At 41.1% G+C, this 21,030-nt stretch overlaps 1 protein-coding gene across 1 annotated transcript in view; it reads left to right on the forward strand.

The window, feature by feature from the left end:
* The window catches only part of ATP6V0A4 (ATPase H+ transporting V0 subunit a4), a 33,242-nt gene extending 15,879 nt beyond the window's left edge, over positions 1–17,363 (forward strand). Inside the window, exons 11-20 of the mRNA XM_089688726.1 lie at positions 728–867; positions 1,580–1,737; positions 3,193–3,286; positions 3,370–3,488; positions 3,579–3,795; positions 6,073–6,180; positions 8,508–8,657; positions 12,515–12,632; positions 15,681–15,852; positions 17,175–17,363. Of these exons, the coding sequence (XP_089544852.1) occupies positions 728–867; positions 1,580–1,737; positions 3,193–3,286; positions 3,370–3,488; positions 3,579–3,795; positions 6,073–6,180; positions 8,508–8,657; positions 12,515–12,632; positions 15,681–15,852; positions 17,175–17,268 (1,370 nt within the window). The 3' untranslated portion in view covers positions 17,269–17,363. The remainder of the gene's footprint in view (positions 1–727; positions 868–1,579; positions 1,738–3,192; positions 3,287–3,369; positions 3,489–3,578; positions 3,796–6,072; positions 6,181–8,507; positions 8,658–12,514; positions 12,633–15,680; positions 15,853–17,174) is intronic.
* Positions 17,364–21,030: the final 3,667 nt, after the last annotated feature.

Raw genomic sequence — 21,030 nt, forward strand, 5'->3', positions numbered from 1 at the left:
GGTGGGCACAAACATAATCCTGCTTCCTCGTTCAGGCTCAGCTACGTACTTCCCACTTACTCATTTACAAACCAACCACTCCCACTGCAAGACTGAATTCAGCTGTTGTGCAATAGATGTAATAACAAATTCCTGATCATCTCAGCTGAATTAAAAACTAATCTAATGACTGGTAAATGATATGAGCATTAAAGTGAATATCTGCATTAAGGTAAAAAAAAACTTTCAATAGCAGTAAGCCCCAAACCCCCTTTCCACCCCTCAGCTATTGGCTCCTGCTGCTGTCACTCAATCAATCAAATTGTGTGAGGCGGGAGTGAAGGGGTGGGGATGAGCCACGCTGTGTGTGTCTATGGACGATATACACAGTCTGGCTCAGGAACGCTCTCGCGTGAGTGCCCCATAGCAAGCGGCTTGCTGTGGGGTACTCGGAGAAGAGAAGGAGCACAGAGTGCTGGCAGTCAACCCCAGAAGAGGTGGCAAGGGACCGCTCTGTTCAAAACCATTGCACAGAACAGGTAAGTATAGCATCTTTTTTTATTTTAGGGGAAAAAAAAGGAAGGTTTACAATCGCTTCAATGAAAGGTTGTTCTTTAAGTCTGAACTTCTCTTCTAAAATGGATGAGTGTTTTTCCCTTAAAGTGAGGAGGATAGGGCATAAATAGCGTGATGTTTCCTTTTGTAGTCACCTATTGCCCTCTAATAAAAAAACGATTGTTTGTTGCAGCCCCATACACCATCATCACCTTCCCCTTCCTCTTCGCGGTCATGTTCGGGGATTGCGGTCATGGTCTGGTTATGTTCGGATTTGCATCATGGATGATTTTGAAAGAGAAACAGCTTCTGGCCTCTAAAGTTGACAATGAGGTGAGATCCAATAATAGATTCTTCATCTAAGTAGCCAGAAATAGATTTCCTTCTAAAGTCATCTGCAACCAGGGCTCTCTGCATCTGGAGTTTTATCAAAGAAAAAAAAATTCCCTAGCTTCCTTTTTTTCAATGTGCATGTTCCCTAGGGTAGCTCATTCCTGGCCTGCAGGTATAATGAAAAATATGGTACAAATCTAAAGGGATTCCAGGGATGCCTCCTTTCATATAACATTGTCTCCTGCCCTCAGCACATTTTCTCTTGTACATTCCTCCAAGTCAAAATTCACAATTCATAAAGCCTTGTGCTGTATAGCATCCCTGAATTGCTGACAGAATTGGATCAAGAACAGAACAGTACATTGTTGTCTCATGTGCATTTATTATTTAGCAGCTGCAACTCTTGTACCTGTACACACCCTATGGACTGGAACAATTTCTACATTTCCACTTTGGGCACATATATTTGTCAATAACTTTGTCATCCTTATCTAAGATAACAAAGTAATACATACATAGCTTTTTTTTTTTGTTTTGGCAATATTGGTTTACAAAAATAATTTTATTGTCTGATGTAATCTATAGACAAAAATATATAAAGAATGAAAAAAAAATCCATCTCTTATATGTGATGTGTCACTCTGTCACCTGCACTCAGTGAACAGTTTCACAGGAACTGTATATTTAATGTATTTCCTCCTCCCACCTCCAGATCTGGAACACATTTTTCGGAGGGCGATACCTGATCTTCCTGATGAGTATTTTCTCCATTTACACTGGCTTCATCTACAACGACTGCTTCTCCAAATCCTTAAACATATTTGGCTCTGCCTGGTCTGTTCGGCCCATGTTCACCAAAGGCAACTGGACGTAAGCATCTTCTACACCTATGTGTCATACCATGATCAGAGACACAGGGGTCGTTCCATGCCCATGGTCAGGCTGGCATAGATAGGTTCATTCCACCCAGAACTGGTAGTTCAGTGTTTGGTGGAAGTTGGAGATTCAAGGAATCCAGTGGTGACATCTCTGTGCTTGAGTCTAAGATCTGCATGCAATTTATTTTGATTTGACAAGGATACAACAGGGGGACACTACAAGGTGAGCAGCCCACCAAACCCTAACCATACTAAGGGTAGCCTGAAGCATTTAAACAATACCAGTCATGAGTAGTAGACATCCTTAATATTCATATGATTGTTCAGTCTTACTTGTGAAAGATGTACAGTATATGTATCCTGTTATTTAGCTTTCCATACTTTGTGTTTCTTTACCTTGCATATCAGGGGTCAAAGGCTATCTGAAATCTGACAGGTACTATCTTGTCTACCTGACCCAACACACCATCTCCTATTTCCTGAGAGTACAGTTAACAAAGCAGAGGGAGGGAGAAGTGAAGACAAGAGAGAATTCCAAAGTAAAAATTTGACAAGAGGAAGTTTCAAACATTTTACTGAAGATAAATTCTAATTTGAAACTTTTCTGAATAGACATGTATAGAACCCTGAAAGTATTCACTGCAATTAAATAAAATGTATGCACAGAATTTACATATGTGTAGGCAGGGCTGTATTTGGACACCATACTGCCCACACTTGAATGATGGCACCCTTTTGTACAAGCTCAGCCCCTTGTGTGATTATTTTAGTATGAACTAATATCATAAATAAAACTACTAGAGGCAGCATTGGATTTGGAGAGCAGAGTTGGTTTCATGAGCTATGCAAAGCCGTCTGACTCCTCTCAGCATCCCCGGCAATCCATTCCACTACACCCCCTGCATCTCCCGCACCCCATACCAATGTATTCTCTGCATGAATTGCCCCCCTTCCAACTAGAATTCCTGCATTCTCTGCAAACTTTCCTTCTACACTGCCTACACCCCTTCCAACTAAACTGCTTATGTCCCCTGCATCCCTTCCCACTACATTTCCTACATCCCCTTCACCCCCTCCCACCATAGTTCTCATTGAAAAATTAGACAAAATATTGAGAGGTGGCAAAAAAGAGAAACAACAAATAAAGATATGATTACCAGAATTTGTAAATCTTGAGGCTTGAAGCTGGTCCCTCCTCTAGCCATCCTAGATGCTAACAATTGAGTGTATTATTGTAAATTTGGTGTTAAAAGCTGACTGGCTACTTAAAGTTGAAGGACCCTTGCAGAGCTGATCGTGCATATTACAGCATCTGTACATAATTTTTGAGTAACAAAGAATTTTGGGATGGAATTCTAAATCTCCTGTCCAGCAGTTTCATCCTCCTCTGATTGATGTGACTCTGTAGAGAATTCCATAATTCAAATGATGGCTTTTTTCTCCTCAGAATTAATCAGCTCCATCATGCAACTGACCTACAGCTAGACCCAGCAGTGCCTGGGGTCTTCTCTGGGAATCCCTATCCCTTCGGCATTGACCCGGTAAGCAGCTTTTCTGACTCTCCACAAGCTCTGCAGATGATCTGAAGTCATTTCTGATCTGGAGTCCTTTTCTCTTAATTCAGATTTGGAATATTGCCAAGAACAAGCTGACCTTCCTGAATTCCTACAAGATGAAAATGTCTGTAGTTGTAGGGATCACTCAGATGGTGTTTGGGGTCATAATAAGCCTCATAAATCACATGTAGGTTTGGTTTGGCAAGCACCAAATATTTGTAAGGTCAGCAAAAACTGTCAACGTTTGTTTTATCCTCCTATTTTATTCCCTTTTCAGAAACTTCAGGAATCGCGTGAACATCATCCTACAGTTCATCCCAGAGGTCATATTCATCACTTGTCTCTTCGGGTACCTGGTCTTCATGATCATCTTCAAATGGTGTACATATAATGCGTCCAATTCACAAATTGCTCCCAGCATCCTCATCCACTTCATCAATATGTTCCTGTTCAACTACAATGACCCAACCAATCCTCCACTCTACGAGCACCAGGTGACTGGTCTTGAGATTTCTGCTTTGTCTTGTTCAGTTATAAAATTTACTTAAAAATTATTATGAGAATGGAAAAACATTACATCAGATTGTATCTTAAATAGCTTGTCTTCTTGTCTGTTCAGGATAAAGTGATACAGGTTCTCTTGATTGCCACACACATACTAATGTTTATGTTGGCAGGAAATTGGAATCTTATATTGTATCCTTCAAGGAAGGATAAGTCACCATTCTTCTCCCCCCTGTACCTAGAAATGCCAAGTGCTTTTCATCACTGCACCAAATGGAAGGAGCTGTAGGGGTGAGGGAGTGAAATTGACCTCTTGATAGAACTTGTCCCTTTTCCATGTATGGTCAGACCACTATAAACCCTTTATTTGAAGCCTGAATGAAGTTACATAAATATTCATCATATAGACATTGCACTAATAATCTCTTTATTGATTGTATTACCTCCACTTTTCTGTTCCTGAATATGACTGTGGAGTCCATAGAGACCACAGTCTGACCACACTCCACAGACAACTCTGCAAGAGACCTAGTCAGGCATACCCCCTCTCTTGTCAGTTATGCTGCATGCTTAACGCATACTACAGGGGTTATTTACTAAAACTGAAGTGTTCAAAATCTGGTGCAGCTCTGCATAGAAACCAATCAACTTACAGGTTTTATTGCCAAAACTTAACTGAACAAACTGGAGGCAGAAACATATTGGCCACCATGCACAGCTGCACCAGATTCTGAGTGCACCAGTTTTAGTAAATCTATCTCTATAAGGCTGTGTGAAGACCCTTTTGATGAATGGTGTGGCTGTTACTCAGCTCTGCCAGTAGAGAGCCCTGGAAGGAGAGAGCAGGAAAAAAGTATTTTACCAATTTCTGACCATGCTAGAGCTCCTTTGGACACAGCAATCTCATGTCACAGTAAAGGGCAATCACAGCAGCCTTTTATCACGTGATCAGCTGTGTCTACTGCATGCTTATTTGACCAATAAAGGGAAACTATAATGGTTTTATGTCATTTTTTTTTTTTAAAACAAAGCACTACGGGTTATCTAAAGAAACTGCACAGCAGAAGCTTCTGTCTATGTCTGATGGAAACCTCAGATTAAGCTGTCCAATGATCTAGAAGATAGGGAGGATTTACTGCTGCGATCCATTCACTTGCGTGAAAATGGCCCCATTGGTGCATGAAAGTGAACTTATCCTTTAAAGCCCCGTTGAAGTATCTGCTTTTATTTTCTAGTCTTGTAGAGCTTTGTGTTGTGTTTTTAGCAGTTTTTGATTTCAAAAGTCCCCAACCAATTGCCTACTGGGCATTTTTAACCCCTTCCTGCCCAGGCCAATTTTCAGCTTTCGCTGCTATTGCACTTTGAATGATAATTGCGCGGTCATGCAAAACTGTGCCCATATAAAAAAAATGTTATAATTTTTTTCACACAAATAGAGCTTTCTGTTTGTGGTATGTAGTTACCACTGGGGTTTTTATTTTTTGCTAAACAATGGGAAAAAAAAACAAAAATTAAAAAAAAACAAAAAACGTTCTTAATTTCTATTATAAAATTTTGCAAACAGGTAATTTTCCTCCTTCACTGAGTGCGTTGATGGGGCTGTACTGATGGACACTGGTGAGGCAGCACTGGTCAGCATTGATGAGGAGGCACTGATGAGGCGACACTGTTAGGTGGGACTGATGAGCACTAATAGGCAGCACTGAAGGGCACTAATAGGAGGCACTGACTGTTGGCACTGACTGGTGGCAGAGATGGGCACAGATTGGCATCACTGGTGGCACAGATTGGCATTGATGGCCACGTTTGAACTGGTAATCAGTGCTGATGTTTCTTTTCACACTTGCCGGTTATTGGCAGTACTTTCTTCACGCTGTGACAGCATGAGGAGAGTACTGCCGATAACCGGCAAGCAGGAGCGGACTGGCAATTCATGGGGCAATAGGAAATCATGGGGCCACGGTGTCCTCGCCCACACTCAAACCACACCCAAAAAAGCCTATTAAAGGTAGCAAGGGCATCTCATGGGGCCCCCTACTGACCCCGGGCCCTCGGGCAGTGCCCGAGTGGCTGAATGGTCTGAATGGTCAGTCCGCCCCTGCCGACAAGTGTGTTTACATCGTGATCAGCTGTGATTGGAAAACTCCCATTTTACATACTTGTTTTAAGGGTGATGCTCAGTTCATGTTTGCATCCATACAGTAAATGTTGATGTGTCTGTTATTTATAAACCCAACTCACCAGCTATATACCTGATTTTCCTCCAGAAAGAGGTACAGAGTTTCCTGGTGATATTTGCACTGATTGCCGTTCCCTGGATGTTGCTGTTTAAACCATTCATTCTGCGAGCCAATCACCAGAAGGCCCAGCGCAGGGTAAGTGGCAAACGCTCCTGAAAAAATGGCAAATAGCATTTAATAAAAGTGCAGGTGAATTTTATCTCCAAAGGCTTCACATAAGAGCCCCAAAACCTAAATGTTTTTCAATTTTTCTAAACGGATCTATCTATATATGTGTATATATATATATATATATATATATATATATATATATATATATATATATAAAATCCGTTTGAATATGTAAATCGTATCTAAAGGCAAAACTTTTCTTTTTAAGTTTTGCATTGAGTATAAAAGGGAATCAACAGCCATGTTAGGTGTCTTTTTTTTTGCCTATTGTGTCCCTTCGCTTATACCATAGGCACAACAGGAAGTGAGAAGAAATCTCTCCAACGTTTGGGAAATTTCCTCTTAGTTGTCACCAGAACACATGTCCTCGCTGGGAGATTTCCACTGTATTCCTGTTCTGGCAACAACTCCCAACAATAGGAATTCCCACCATTTCCTTTGCAGTGTCAATGCTGAGCAAAGGTTGAATACCTCCAGCAGAGACACATAGACACGTACAGCAATAAAAACCTGACAAGGAAACAAACCCTTTCACTTCATCCAAAACTAAAATATTTTAGTTTAGATAGAGGAAACAGTTTTGGGGGTCAAAGAAGATCAAAAGAGATGATATTTAAAGAGGACTAGTAATTTTTGAACTTATGCAAGAAAATAAAAATTCAGATGTATTTTTTTTTTTATGTTCATATTTTCTAAAGGTTTAAAATTTTCCTATTGTTTAGCTTAACTTACATTGTCTAAGCCTGACTACAGCGCTGATCAGGTAGAGGAGAGATGCCTCCTGAGATCTCACATTTGCTATCCTGTTAACTATCTAACCTAAAGCTGGCCAATAGAATCTGTCTTCCAGCTGCTGGCAAATCACAACTTTATTAAATAACACAGCATATCAAGTGCTTAAATTTGTTGTTTTATACTATAATGAACACTCTGGAGCAGGGGACAGTGTGAGTTACTAGCATACAACAAGGCAGATGTCAGTCAGCAACTGTCGGACACTTAGGGGGCATCTCATCTTTGATTCGTTGGATTTAAAAAGCATAAAAGGAAAAAAAATAATACAAATTAAGTCTGAAAATTCTGTACTATGCCGTCCTTTCTCTCGGAGTAGTGCAAAACATTAACCATCCAGCAGATGGTGTCATTGTGCTATGTGTTTTGCCTTGCAATGGGAAGGTTGTACCTTTTGTACTAGCATGATTCTCCTTGTTTTTTCTTAATAATTCAAATGTATCTTTTTTACTTAAAGCAGTATTAAACCCAAGACTAAAAGTGTAATATATTGCAGCTTACCAGTCATTAGAGGTGGTGGCTACATTCCTTTTTTTTTAGGCTTTTTTCCCCCTCTCTTTTAACCAGTTGATCTGGCCAGTAACACACCTGCTGTATTAGAGTGCCCCCTCTCTGGATGAAAGAGCACAGAGGCACCTTTGGACAGCAGCATTGTCAGTCTTGGAGGACGGAGAGTGTTAGATGCAAACTGTTTTTTTCCTTTTGGTATAAAGGTTTTACATAAAAAAAGTTGATCATTGTAATCACCCCTGTCAGTGTAAAATGGCTTGTCTTATCCCTATACAATCTGCAAAAGAACTTGTTCATTTGAAAAACAAGAGACTTACTGGCGGAAACACCAGGTGAAAATAAAGGGACGAAAGCATAAAAAAGAAAACGAATGCAGCCACCACATCTAAGAATTGATAGATTTCAATATAACATATTACAATATATACAGTTTATCGTAGGATACAATACCACTTAAACACCCCCCCCCCTCTTTTTTCCTTTGCTTTGTCTATGGCCTGATGGGGGGGATTTCAATTAAATTCTTGTCCTGGAAAAACAACAAAAAGAGAAGAAATCTCTCCAAATCGAGAGGAAATCTCCTTTTAGTTGTTGCCACCAATATAGGTGTCCCACAGCCTAATGTATTCCTGTTCTAGTGACAGTTTAAAAAAAAAAAATAGTTTTTGATGCCAAAGGGAAATGGAAAAAAAATGAAGCTAGATACACATTACCAAAAAAGAGAGAATTTAACAAAAAAAATATTTCATATTTGTATAAAGTTCCCACTTCAGTTTCCTTTCCCAGAAAATAATCGAATAATCGATTTCCTAATGTTTCTCTGTAAAAAGACAAACATTTCCAGAAATGGAACTTCTGAAGAAAAGTAGAAATATAGCCATTTCCACCTTTAATAATTGGCCTCTAAGTCCTCTGCTCCATGTCAATTAGTATATAAGGCACAGAGAGGTGAACAAGCTCTTACCATACTCTTCATTACTTTCCCACAGCTTCAGTCTTCTTCCACCCCCGAGGATCACATGGAGATCGTAGACATGGAGAACTCACAGTCCAATCATGCCAAGGTGGAAAAGAAGGACGAGCACGGAGGAAGTCATGGAGGAGGTCATGGGGGAGAACACGGGGAGCATGGAGAAGAGGTACACGTCCCAGGAGTGTGATGGATAGATTGGATATTACACAAAATTTTCCCACATTTCTATACACACAAAAATATAAACCGTAATAGGAAAATCAACCCAAATTCTTGGTTTCAGATGAAGTGGGCAGTAATGTAGCAATAGCCATAGCAGCCTATGCAGCTGCTAAGTGGCCTGGGGTAGAAGAGGGGAACCTGATTAGGCCGGCTGTTAGGAAAACCAAACTATTTCCAGTAGAGAAAGGCTGAAGTCAGAGTCCCTAGTCACAGATCCCCCTGTGCAGTAAGAAGCATTTACTTATCTAGGCAGCATAGATTTACTGCCCCCTGAACTTCTGCTACAGACTGATATTACCGCTGTATGCCTAATGAAGTCACAAATCCCAGAATTTATCCTCTCTTATAGGACAGCTGAGATTTGTAGTTTTGGAAAAATTTTGAAAGAAGTTTGTAGCGGTACAGAGTAATTGTGTGCAAGATATTTATTGTAAAATATATAAAATACTGTACACTGTAGTTATGGTTATTATTGCTATTATTATTTTTACTACTATACCTATAATTATTATCCAAACCAGTGATACTTAGTAGTCTGACCGTGCTGGTAGTGCCTCTGCTACCTGATCTTAAGAATACTTTATGACAAAATCAATGACAGTATTGTCACAGTTGACATTGCCAGCTGCTAGGCAAAGGCCTCAGGGGCCCCAATCAAAATTTTCTATTTTGATTAGGGCCCCTAGTTATGCCCTTGGATGTGGTTGAAGGTATACCACTAATCAAGTGTCTGTGTCTCCAATGGGGAGATTTTTCCTCACTTACTGTCCCAGTGCTGGTGGTCACCAGGACAGGAAGTTAGGATGTATCTCTCCATCAGGGACCATTAAAAACAGAAGAGAAGTTCTTAGTCATACCCACTCCATTAACCACTTGCCCTCCAGAGGATTTACTCTCTTTCTGACGAGGCCATTTTTTGCAATACGGCACTGTGTTATTTTAAGTCACAGTTGCGCAGTCATGTAGCGCTGTACATAAATTAAATTTATGTCATTTCTTTCCCACAAATAGAGCTTTCTTTTGGTGGTATTTGATCACCTCTGCGCTTTTATTTTTTTTACTATAAACAAAAAAAAAGACCAACAATTTTGAAAAAATAAAAACCCCAATATTTTTGACTTTTTGCTATAAAACATATACAATAAAAAAATTTAAAAAATCTAATTTTGTCATATATTTAGGTCAAAATGTATTCTGCTACATGTCTTTGCTAAAAACAAAATCCCACTACATGCAATTAATTGGTTTACATGAAAGTTATAGCATCTACAAATGGTGGTATATATACTGGAATTAAATTTTTTTTTATACTAGTAATGGCGGTGATCTTATTGCAGGACTGCGGTGGGCATTCTGACACTGGGGAGGAACTGACTAACTGCCACTGACATCCCCAGTGACACTAATACAGTGATCAGTGCTAATAACATGTGCTGACACTGTACTAATCACACTGGGCAGGTAGGGGTTCACATCTGGGGAGATCAAAGGGTTACCTGTGTGCTGTTTTACTATGTGTTGTGTGTATGTGTTTTACTTTGGAGACATGCTGTTTTGTACCTCTCTGCTGTGACAGGAGAGAGACTTGTGTAGAGAGACTTGTGTCTTTCCTCGACGATCCCTCGGTGCCGGCATGGAATTGCATCCCTAGCCACCAATGGTGGCGTGGGTAGGGCGGCGTACAAGCGCGCCTGCTACCTGGAAATGTAAATCATATATATATATATATATATATACATACGTGATTTTACGTGGCCCTGCCACCCTGTAGCAGTATTTCTGCTATAGGGTGGCAGGCAAGCGGTTAAACAAAGGTAAATATTTGTATATCTGTAAAGTCTCTTGTTTTTACTGCCCCCCCCCCAAGCACCCCACTTTAAAGTGTTACTAAACCCACAACAGTAAAATCAGTCTGCATCTGCACTAAAGCATGCTGGTTATACTCACTGTGGAACCAAAGGGGTTAATCCTCTGCATAGTGTAAAAAGGCTGTTTGATCCTGACTCTGATCCTCCCCTTCTTCCACTGTCCCCCTCATAGCTTCTGATAAGACATATCGTGTGGAGTCACTCTGCACATTCTCAGTTTGGTGGGTATTGCTAGAGAGGTTTTTTTTTTCTTGGGAGAGTGCATGTGATCAGCACAGGGCCAATCAGCACTGTTCAAACAGAGGTCATGGGGTTCTGCATCCTCCTAGAGCAGAATGAAGACTCCTCCTACATGCTTTAACTTGTGCTCAGCTGGACACTGATAGAAGTCACAAGACTGCTCTAGCTGCTGATGAGAAAAGGTATTTAGCCGTTTATATTTACTAAAATAATTGCATTTCCATGTTGTGTGTACTGTGTGAGACCAGATATAGTGCATGTAGGGTCCTGGGTTTAGTAACACTTTAAGCTGCAATAGGCAGTGGACAGGGATGTTTACATGCTTCACTTCGTGCCCGCGGCAAAACCTACTCCACATGTAGCAATTGGTGGGCGACAAGCCTTCCAGACACAACCAATTTGGGTAAACAGGAAAGTGCTGCAAATGCCCCACAATTGCATGCATTGCTGTGTGTTTGTCAGCAGAAATGGGGTTAAAAACGGCAGTGAGGAGGTGTCACATCGTCTCCTGCTTGTCAATGACCTCTGAAAAGCAATCTGAATACAGATAGCAATTCAGAGGAGAAATGAGATGCACGTCTAAATCTACGCTTAAAGTATAACTAAAGGCAAAACTTTTTTTCTAGTTTTGGACAGAGTGCAGATGGATTAGAATACCTGTCAGATTTTTATTAGTACCTCTGCCCCTGTTAGAGAGATTAACTCTATCTATTTTTCCTGTTTACCCTTATCATTGAAAGTGAAAGAAAAGGAAAAATCTCACATTTTATGTTGTCCCCAGAACAGTAATAGAGGGGAAATCTTTTGATTAGGACACTAGTTCTGGTGACCTGGGGATCCCAAGAAATTTTCTTAATATGCAGGGATATCTTCTCACTTCCTCTTTTGGCTATGGGACAAGAAGAGATGGAAAATCTCCCCAATTGGACACAGATGGCAAAGAAAATCTGACAGAGGTTATAACCCTCCCTTACTCTATCCAAAATGAAAAAAAAAAAAGTTTTGTCTATACAGGTGTACCTCGGTTTACGAATTTAATGCATTCTGCGGGACTTTTCGTATTGCAAAAAATTTGTAAACCAAAACGCGGTTTCCCATAGGAATGCAGTGAAAACCAATTAATCCGTTCCGGAGGTCAGAAAAAAGTTAAAAAATAACTGTTCAAAACTCTTTATAAAGTGCACTAAAAAGGCATAAATACTGTACAAGGACATAATTAAAAATTAATTTGTAAATGCATTGAAAACCAATTAATCCGTTCGTATTGTGAAAAAAAATTTGTTAATGCATTAAAACCAATTAATCTGTTCCGGAGGTCAGAAAAAAGTAAAAAAAAGTCTTATCTGTTCAAAACCCTTTATAAAGTGCACTTTAAAGGCATAGTACTGTACAAGGACATGATTAAAAAAATTCATAAATGCACTGAAAACCAATTATTCCATTCATATTGTGAAAAAAATTAGTAAATCGAGGCGTTATTTTCAATGGATTATCATTCGTAAACCGAAAATTACGTTAACCGAGGCGTTCGTTCAAATCACAGGCTGTTGTACTGCATATAACCAGCAGATGGAGGGTGAGCTTTTAATTAGCTTTTTATACCTGTTTTATATCTGTTAAAGGTTCACCTAATAGAAAACACTAACTGCCTAACTGTCATGCAATAAAGTGGAACATTTTCTCTCTATGGCAGTTCGATTTCGGGGACATCTTTGTCCATCAAGCCATCCACACTATAGAATACTGCCTGGGTTGCATCTCTAACACCGCATCCTATCTGCGCCTGTGGGCACTCAGCCTGGCACACGCACGTAAGTCCTGTTTTTGTTCCTTTCCACATTGCTACTGTATTAGGTTTTTAACCTATATCCTGTCATCCATTTCCCATTATTCCTCAATTTAAGCAAAGGATGACCATATCGCCTTGGGGTGTCCATTCACATTCCCTTTAGATAATCTCTTATTAAGAAAATCAACAACCTCTGTTCATGGTGAAGGTTTTGAACATTTATTTAGAAAAGAAGAGTTACAAAGTTCATCAGACAAGACAAGTGTCAAGTTGAGGTTCTGACCTCCTGATCAAATGTAAAGCTTCTAAGCTCCAGTCCTGGACCGCTGCCATGAAGGACTTTCCGGACCTAACATTTACATATTCACTCACAAGCAGTACATCAACAATTACAAGAGACTTTAATTCCTGTTATTTTGGAACATATTATCAGCTTGACCACAACCCAGACTCTCAAATACCTCACTGAAGAACATGGAGACTAACTGTGTCTCCACACCAGGGGCTGACTGACCATTTGGAAACTCAGGCACTGCCCGAGGGCCCGGGGTCAATAGGGGGCCCCATGAGATGCACCTGGTACCTTTTTCATAGGCTTTTTTGAGTTTGGGCAAGCACACAGAGGCCCCATGATCCCCTATTGCCCGGGGGCCACATGAGTTGTCAGTCCGCCCCTGCTCCACATTGCACAACAAGTTATTTCAAGAACCCGGAAAATTTGTTTCGATAACATCTTTCTGAAAAGTCATTCTAGCAATTGGCCCTGTTGTATTAAAAGAGGTATAGACTCCATAGAAAGAGATATCATATTACCCCGGTACAAATCATTACTAAGACCTCATCTGGAATATGCAGTTCAGTTTTGGGCACCAATTCACAAAACTCCATCCCTGCCCTACTAGTTAAGTCAAAGATGATGGCATGACGTCATCAATGCATTCCCTCTACCTTGCATAATATAACACATGCAAGGTAGAGGGAATGCATTTCTCCAAAATCCACATGTAAAACAAACACCTTAGAAAATTGAACAAATCCTGCACAATAATCAAGACACATATATTGTATTCTGCCCTGATACAATGTCTGTATAGACAACTTATACACTTAGAGCATTGTATGTATCATAGGTAAGAGCAGGAAATAACTAAAATCACAGGCTGAGGGTGGGAAAAGTGTATTACTGCAGCAGAGAAAAATCAGGTCACCTGTGCAGACAGACAGGACTGTGCTGCGTGGCAGAGCTGTATAAATCTCAGAACTGGATGGAAAAAAATGAAATTCTTTTGATGGTAAAACAGCCCCCATATATGTATCTCATCTGTATATTTAGCTGTTTGCTTATTATTATTATTATTATGCAGTATTTATAAAGCGCCAATAGTTCGCTCAGCGCTGTACATTACAGAGGGGGACAGAACATGTGACAGAACAATACCAATACAATGCAAAACATGAGGGGATCGAGGGCCCTGCTCTTTCCAGCTTACAATCTAGGAGGGAGGGGATGGTGGCACAGGAGGAGATAGCTGTGGGGGATGGAGTGGTAGGAAGAGTGGAGGAGGTCGGCAAGTTAGCAGGGGGTGGGGTAGGCTTCCCTGAAGAGATGGGTTTTCAGGGTGCGCCTAAGGGAGAGGAGAGTAGGTGATAATCTGATGGGTTGGGGCAGGGAGTTCCAGAGGATAGGTGACACCCTGGAGAAGTCCTGGAGGTGGGCATGGGAGGAGGAGACCAGGGAACTAGAGAGAAGGAGGTCTTGTGAGGAGCGGAGTGTGCATGCTGGGCGGTACTTGGATATTAGGTCAGTGATGTAGTTCGGGGCAGTATGGTGGTCAGCTTTGTACGTCAGCGTTAGGATTTTGAATTTGATCCGTTGCGCAATCGGAAGCCAGTGGAGGGATTGGCAGAGGGGGGTGGCGGAGACAGAGCAGTTGGAAAGGTGAATGAGTCTGGCAGCCGTATTCAGGATGGACTGAAGCGGGGATAGCCAGCGGCGAGGCAGGCCAGTGAGGAGGGAGTTGCAGTAGTCGAGTTGTGATATGATGAGGGAGTGGATGAGCTGTTTAGTGGTTTCTGGGGTTAGGAACGTGCGGATTTTGGCGATGTTGCAGAGGTGGAGTCTGCACGAGTTTGTTAAAGATTGGACTTGGGGCTGGAAGGATAGGTTGGAGTCCAGAATGACACCAAGTACTCTGGCCTGCGGGGCGGGTTTGATGGTGGCGTTGTTGGATGTGACGGAGAAGTCAATGGGGGGTGGTGTCCGGGCTGGGGGGAAGACAAGAAGCTCGGTTTTGGAGAGGTTCAATTTAAGGAAGTGGAGTGACATCCAGTCTGATATGTCGCTCAGTAGGTGTGTGATTCGGGCTGAGACCAGGGGGGTGAGGTGGGGGGTTGAGAGATAGATTTGTGTGTCATCGGCATAGAGGTGGTAGTTGAAGCCGTGAGAGTGTATGAGTTGGTCAAGGGAGGATGTATAGATGGAGAAGAGAAGGGGCCCGAGGACAGAGCCTTGACGGACCCCAACAGAGAGAGGGAGTGAGGGGGAGGTGGTAGCATTATAGGTAACGCTGAAAGAGCGTTGTGACAGGTAGGATGAGAGCCAGGAGAGAGCAGAATCTCTGAGGCCGAGGGAGTGTAGTTTTTTGAGGAGGAGGGGGTGGTCGACTGTGTCGAAGGCCGCAGAGAGGTCAAGGAGTAGGAGCACTGAATAGTGGCCATTAGCTTTGGCGGTTAGCAGGTCAAAAGAGTTTATCTTTTAAAGGAACCTGTCATGAGAAACATGGAGACAGCCATTACTGATATTCACATTTGAAAATGCTGATTTGCTGTCCTGAATATGTTGTTAGACACACACCTGGGAAATAATACAGATAAAGAGTTCTGCATCTCTCCAACTTTTCAATTCTGGATACTTTTAGGTTAGAGAGTCAGTATTTTCACAAGATTTCAGCAATGGACCCCCCCCCCCCATAACTTTTAAATAAGTAGTTCCATTCTATCCTAGCTGCTTGAAAAACAGACATACTTTGATAATATAATTTTCCCCTTTCTTCTGCTCTTCCCACCACAGAGCTCTCTGAGGTCCTGTGGACAATGGTGATGCACATTGGCCTCTCTAGTGCCGCCTATGGTGGTCTTATTGGCGTTTTCATCATTTTTGCAATTTTTGCTGTTTTGACGGTGGCCATTCTGTTGGTCATGGAGGGGCTCTCTGCTTTCCTGCATGCTCTTCGTCTCCACTGGTAAGGCCTTCTTCATTGTAGAACTTTATTTTGGAATACACCAAACATCTGCATCTGTCCTGTAGATCCAACTAGAAATAAGAGGAAATCTCCCCAAAATTAATGAAAATCCTTTCTTAAAGTGATATTAAAACCAAATAAAAGAATAGACACTTATAGCAGAACATACATGATCTTGCTATTCTTTTTCAAATGTTCCCCTCTGTTCTTGTTTCACTAACTGTGCCCTGAGCATGCAGGGTGCCCCCCCGTACTTGCCTATTAAGTCTCTCTGGAGTGTTAGCGCCATGCGCACTCCCGTTGAGAACTACAAGTATACATGTAGTCGTTCCCAGTGCTGCACACATAGACAGAACCAAAGCCACCACTCTCCTCCTCCTCTATACCAGTGATTGACAGCAGCTGCTAAGTCAGCGGTCTATGTCTCTTGCTCTGTTTTTGTGTGTGGCACTTGGAGCGGAGTTGAGACTCCGAGACTCCATAGGTTGGCTGGATGCCTATTAAAATTGTGGAATACATGGAATGACCAAAAGAGGGTTAGTAAAAGTTGCCAGACAAGGAGAGGACCTCCTCTTAACTCTTTGTTAGAAGAGACGGCAAATTCTCATCCATCTACACCCAGCTGCTATAAAAAAAAGGCAGAAAATCCTAGACATTCTTATAGGAAAACCCAGCACTCTCTGCAAAGTGAGTGTCCTGAGCGAGCCCTGTAATTACTGATTGCTTATTAAAGGGTAACTCCTCTTTCTTTGGATAAAATTATCAAATAAAAAAATTAATATAGCATATACAATTGCTACACAAGTCATATTGTAATTGAATGGTATTAAAAATTAAATTTTAATTTAAATTAAATTAAGATCACCTTTCCTTTCCAATTCAAAATGCAACGCAATATGGCTACCTGAAGTCGTTCTGATGGTGTACAGAACACCCCCCAGAAATGTCACTTTCTGTTTGTGTGATTGGCTTACTCCCAAAGGGAATTCACATGTAAAGGGATTCAGACTTTGCCACTTTCCTCATTAGAACCCTCCAAGTGCAGCAGATAATTGATAATTATAACATCACCCCATTCACATTCACTTTGCCATGGACACAGAAAAATAAACTACTTTTTTCAGAATTACAAAAGGTAGGAATCTGCACCCAGAGGGGAATGTTTTTTTTCAGCAAAAGTGGAGTTAATCTTTAATATTTTATAAAAAAATGATAAATGTCTCCATTGAACAAGTAAGATATAAGAATACTGTAAAGGTATAGCATTAAATGTATCACAGCATTACCTGACCATGCCTCTGCTCCACCTATTTTCCCTACAGGGTGGAGTTCCAGAACAAGTTCTACCAGGGAACGGGTTATCTATTCACCCCGTTCTCTTTCCAGCCCATCCTTGATGGAACATCAGAAGATTAAGTTTTGGATTTCCCTGTGCAATAACTCAAATCAATTGCTGATAATAAACATGCCTAAATTATTCACAATAAAAATGCTCTATATGAGAACCTGCAGATGTGTGTGTTCTTCTTTCCGTAAATATCAATACAGCTAAAAACTATCTAGAGGCATATACATATACACATACATATATATACATATTCTATTTTATTGAGTTTAAGAAAATATTTAATACAAAAAACAGCCTAGTAGTCAGCTGGCAACAAACAGTAGACATGAAAAAAGCTCCACTTGTTGCTCCAAGCCAGGTACACCTACTACATCAGTGGTGAGAAATCAGAATTATAGAAACAGAACTGAAGGCCAAAAGCCAACATATCTCAGTCAGGCAATCACAGTACCATATGCCATACTCCCACAATAGCAGAGGATGCAAAGCAGATAAATGTAGAAGGCCGTCTCAAAAGAGGGAGTCCAAGGGGATTTATACTCCTCAAGTGGAAATACAGGAGGAGTTTACAGGCAACTAAGGAGTCTGCCCAGGCATCCATACAACTTGTGTATCACGAGCGTGTCAAAGTGTTCAAGCCACTTGGCCCAAATTTTATCAAATTTATTTTGACATCCTCGGCTATTGTAAGCAGCTTTTAACAAGGTAAGTGCGGAGTTCAGAAGAGATTTCCATTTATTCAAAGAAGAGGGAACAGCTGATTTCCAAGGAAGAACAATGACTTTCCGAGCATACCCTTGTGACCTTCCTGGGAGCTAGCAGTTCAACCAATCCTAGGAGGCAGACAGTCATGTCCAGAGGCACACAAAACGTTGCTACTGAGGCGATAAAGTGTAAGCTTTGCACCCCATAGGTCTCAATCGCCGGACGTGACCAAAAAATGTGAATAAAACTTGCCGTGGATTAGTGCAGCGCCACCAACCCGAGGAGCTCACTGGAGAGAATTTCTTAACACAATCAGGCTCGATAAGAGTGATGAATTATTTTAAATTGGATCAGCCTATCTTGCACTTAAATGAGGTATTAAATGGGATAGTCACAGACATCGTCCCAAACATCACCGTCCAAAGTTTGAACCGCCACCATCTATTTTTCCCTGATACAACATGGAATGTGTCTTTGGCAGGGCTTCTGAGTGGAGTAGGGATTCCAAATCTTCTTCTTGCAGCTGGATACGTGTCAGGCAAAACTGTGAAATGTAGACATGGTGCAGTTTCATGTATCGGAAAAGATAACAGATAGGCCAGGAGGATTTAGCTTGTAGAACAGAGAAAGGGGGAAGGTGCCCATTTATAACAATATCCCTCAAGTGAGGACCATATATGAGAGACAGAAGACTGCAGAACCCCAGCCTTGTTCGATGCCCCACTGATAGCTTACCTAGTACGGGTGAGTGGGTATGGAGCCCTATGACCCCAATAGAAGAGAAACTGTAAGGCTTTGTATAAACCAGCACTGTGGCTTCTGCCACTACAGAGGCATTACCCTTGTCCAGTACAAGCCAATTATGGGCCTTTACCAATTTCCTGACCAGAAAATATTGGAAGAAGTTGGGAAGGGCTAAACCTCCAAGGGACACTGGTTTCTTCAGAGTTCTCCTCCAGGGCATTAAGCTAAGACCATGAACTAAGGTATTATGTCAAAGAGCAAATAACCTCCATAATCAAAGCAAAAACGGTTGGGGAGAGAGTGCAGCCCTGTCGAGATCATATTATTTATTTTGATAGAGGCTTGGGGACAACGATACAAAATTTCAATTCACTTCAAAAAAGCAGGTATATAGACCCAAATCAACAGAATCGAAGACCTTTTCAAAATCAAGGGCCACCACCACCTGCCTGCCTGCATTAGAATGAGAAGCCTGTTTATGAGTGAAAAGCCTCTGGATATTTATATCCATAGATGTATGCAGGATGAAGCCCGTTTGATCGGTATGTACAAGGGAATTAATCATTTCTGAGAGATGGGTAGCGAGGACCGTGGTAAGAATTTTCAGGTCCATGTTGAGCAGGGCTATAGCCTGTTGTGAACTACAACATAACGGATCCTTTCCCAGCTTCGGGATTAGAACCAAACGCGGACTCACGTAATACCGCCACTATGTAGATAAGAAGATAGGATGTAATTGAGTGACAGTGATACACTTTATTTCAAATGTATGATAGGCTGAGATGATGTCATCAGTCTGCTGCAAGCAGGAGGAAGCATTTTCTCAGTCTCCTCTTCCCCTGTTATCAGACAGCAACAATGTAACTGTATCGCACACAGGTCACAAGGTGAGAGGCTGCAGAAGTAACTGATCTGTTTCAGACATTTGTAAACAGCTGGGAATTGCACAAGCACGAGGATTTACATGATCCAGTCACCTCTGAGCTGGCATCACAGGCGAAGAAGTAGATGGTGACCCTGGATGATGCCTAAAGAAAGATAGCATTGCCCTTTGAGAGAAAAAAGCAGATAAAAGCATTGTCAGGGGTGTACTATGATCTCTGTGAGAAGTAATAAATACTGGGAAGTGTCACATGGACAGGATACTGAGCATGCTGCACTTACCATGATAAAATACATGACACTGTGAAAGGAGTTTGGGATGGACACACTCTGTACAGAACATTGGATCACATCCAGTGAATTCAATAATCCTTACTGACGGGTGTATTGGATACTCTCAGTCCATTTTATAATAAGGTTATATAAATGTCCTGTAATATAATATCTGATGTTCTCAGTGGATTAAACAAAGCAAAGTTGTTCTTAAGTAAATGAAACCTCAAGCAACAGATGTAGTCAAAAACCTTAAAAAATAAACATTTTTTCAAGCAGTTTGTCTTGTTGGGGTTCTTTTCTAATGAATGATACATATGAACACAAATACGTGCATTTGGTTTGTAAATTTTATCAGTCATTGAAAATCACCCATAAACACAAAATAGGATTTTTTCACTTTGACCTGCGTATGTCCCTGTAGTGGAGGTTACAAATCAGCAGCTGTGTGCTAGTTCCTTTATAGCAGTGTCTAGTTCATATGGAAATGGGGAGAATTCATTGTTTTTAGGCTACATTTTGGGCAGTGGCTACTTGGTGTCCAAGCCCTGCAGAAGCAGAATGCAATCATAGGAATCATCTTCTGCTGCAGCTTTGAACTTTGAAGAACACTTTCTTTTCTTCCAAATAAATTGTTGCAAGTTTATTAACTGTGAATTTTTCCTAGAATTTTCCTTTATGATATAAAAATGTATAATAATAATAGTACTTGACTGTGGTGGGGGTTTTAGAGTGTAAGCTGCTTTGATGAAGAGACTGATGAAAATTGCTCAGTGTTCTCTGTACAGCACTATGGAATATGTCAGAGCTACAGTATATAAATGTATAAATAATAGTGTGTGACTGTGGTGGGACATTAGAATGTAAGCTCCTCTGGTTACTGGTTACTGAGACTTATGTGACTAGCTCAGTGTTCTTTGTCCAGTACAAGCTTACATCAGCAAAACACAACCCTTCCTCCACCTAAACACACCATCAGGCTAAGAAACAATTAAACATTAAACCCATGCATGCAGCATTTTTAAATAATCTGATCTTACAAAAAATCTAGGGGATGTGAAAGGACAGAAAGAAAAGCTGCACACCCAGCGACTGACAGACAGCAGCTATGAAGGACCTAACATTCCTCCATGCCTTTGTCCAGGCTGTAAAGATTGTACACAATAGGAACATGGAACCTATATGCGACAACCATTTTTGATTTTCATGAGCAATGATTTTCCACC

This window comes from Staurois parvus, unplaced genomic scaffold, assembly GCF_062004578.1.
Source record: "Staurois parvus isolate SC_StPar_1 unplaced genomic scaffold, SC_StPar_1.0 ptg000452l, whole genome shotgun sequence".
Taxonomy (NCBI): domain Eukaryota; kingdom Metazoa; phylum Chordata; class Amphibia; order Anura; family Ranidae; genus Staurois; species Staurois parvus.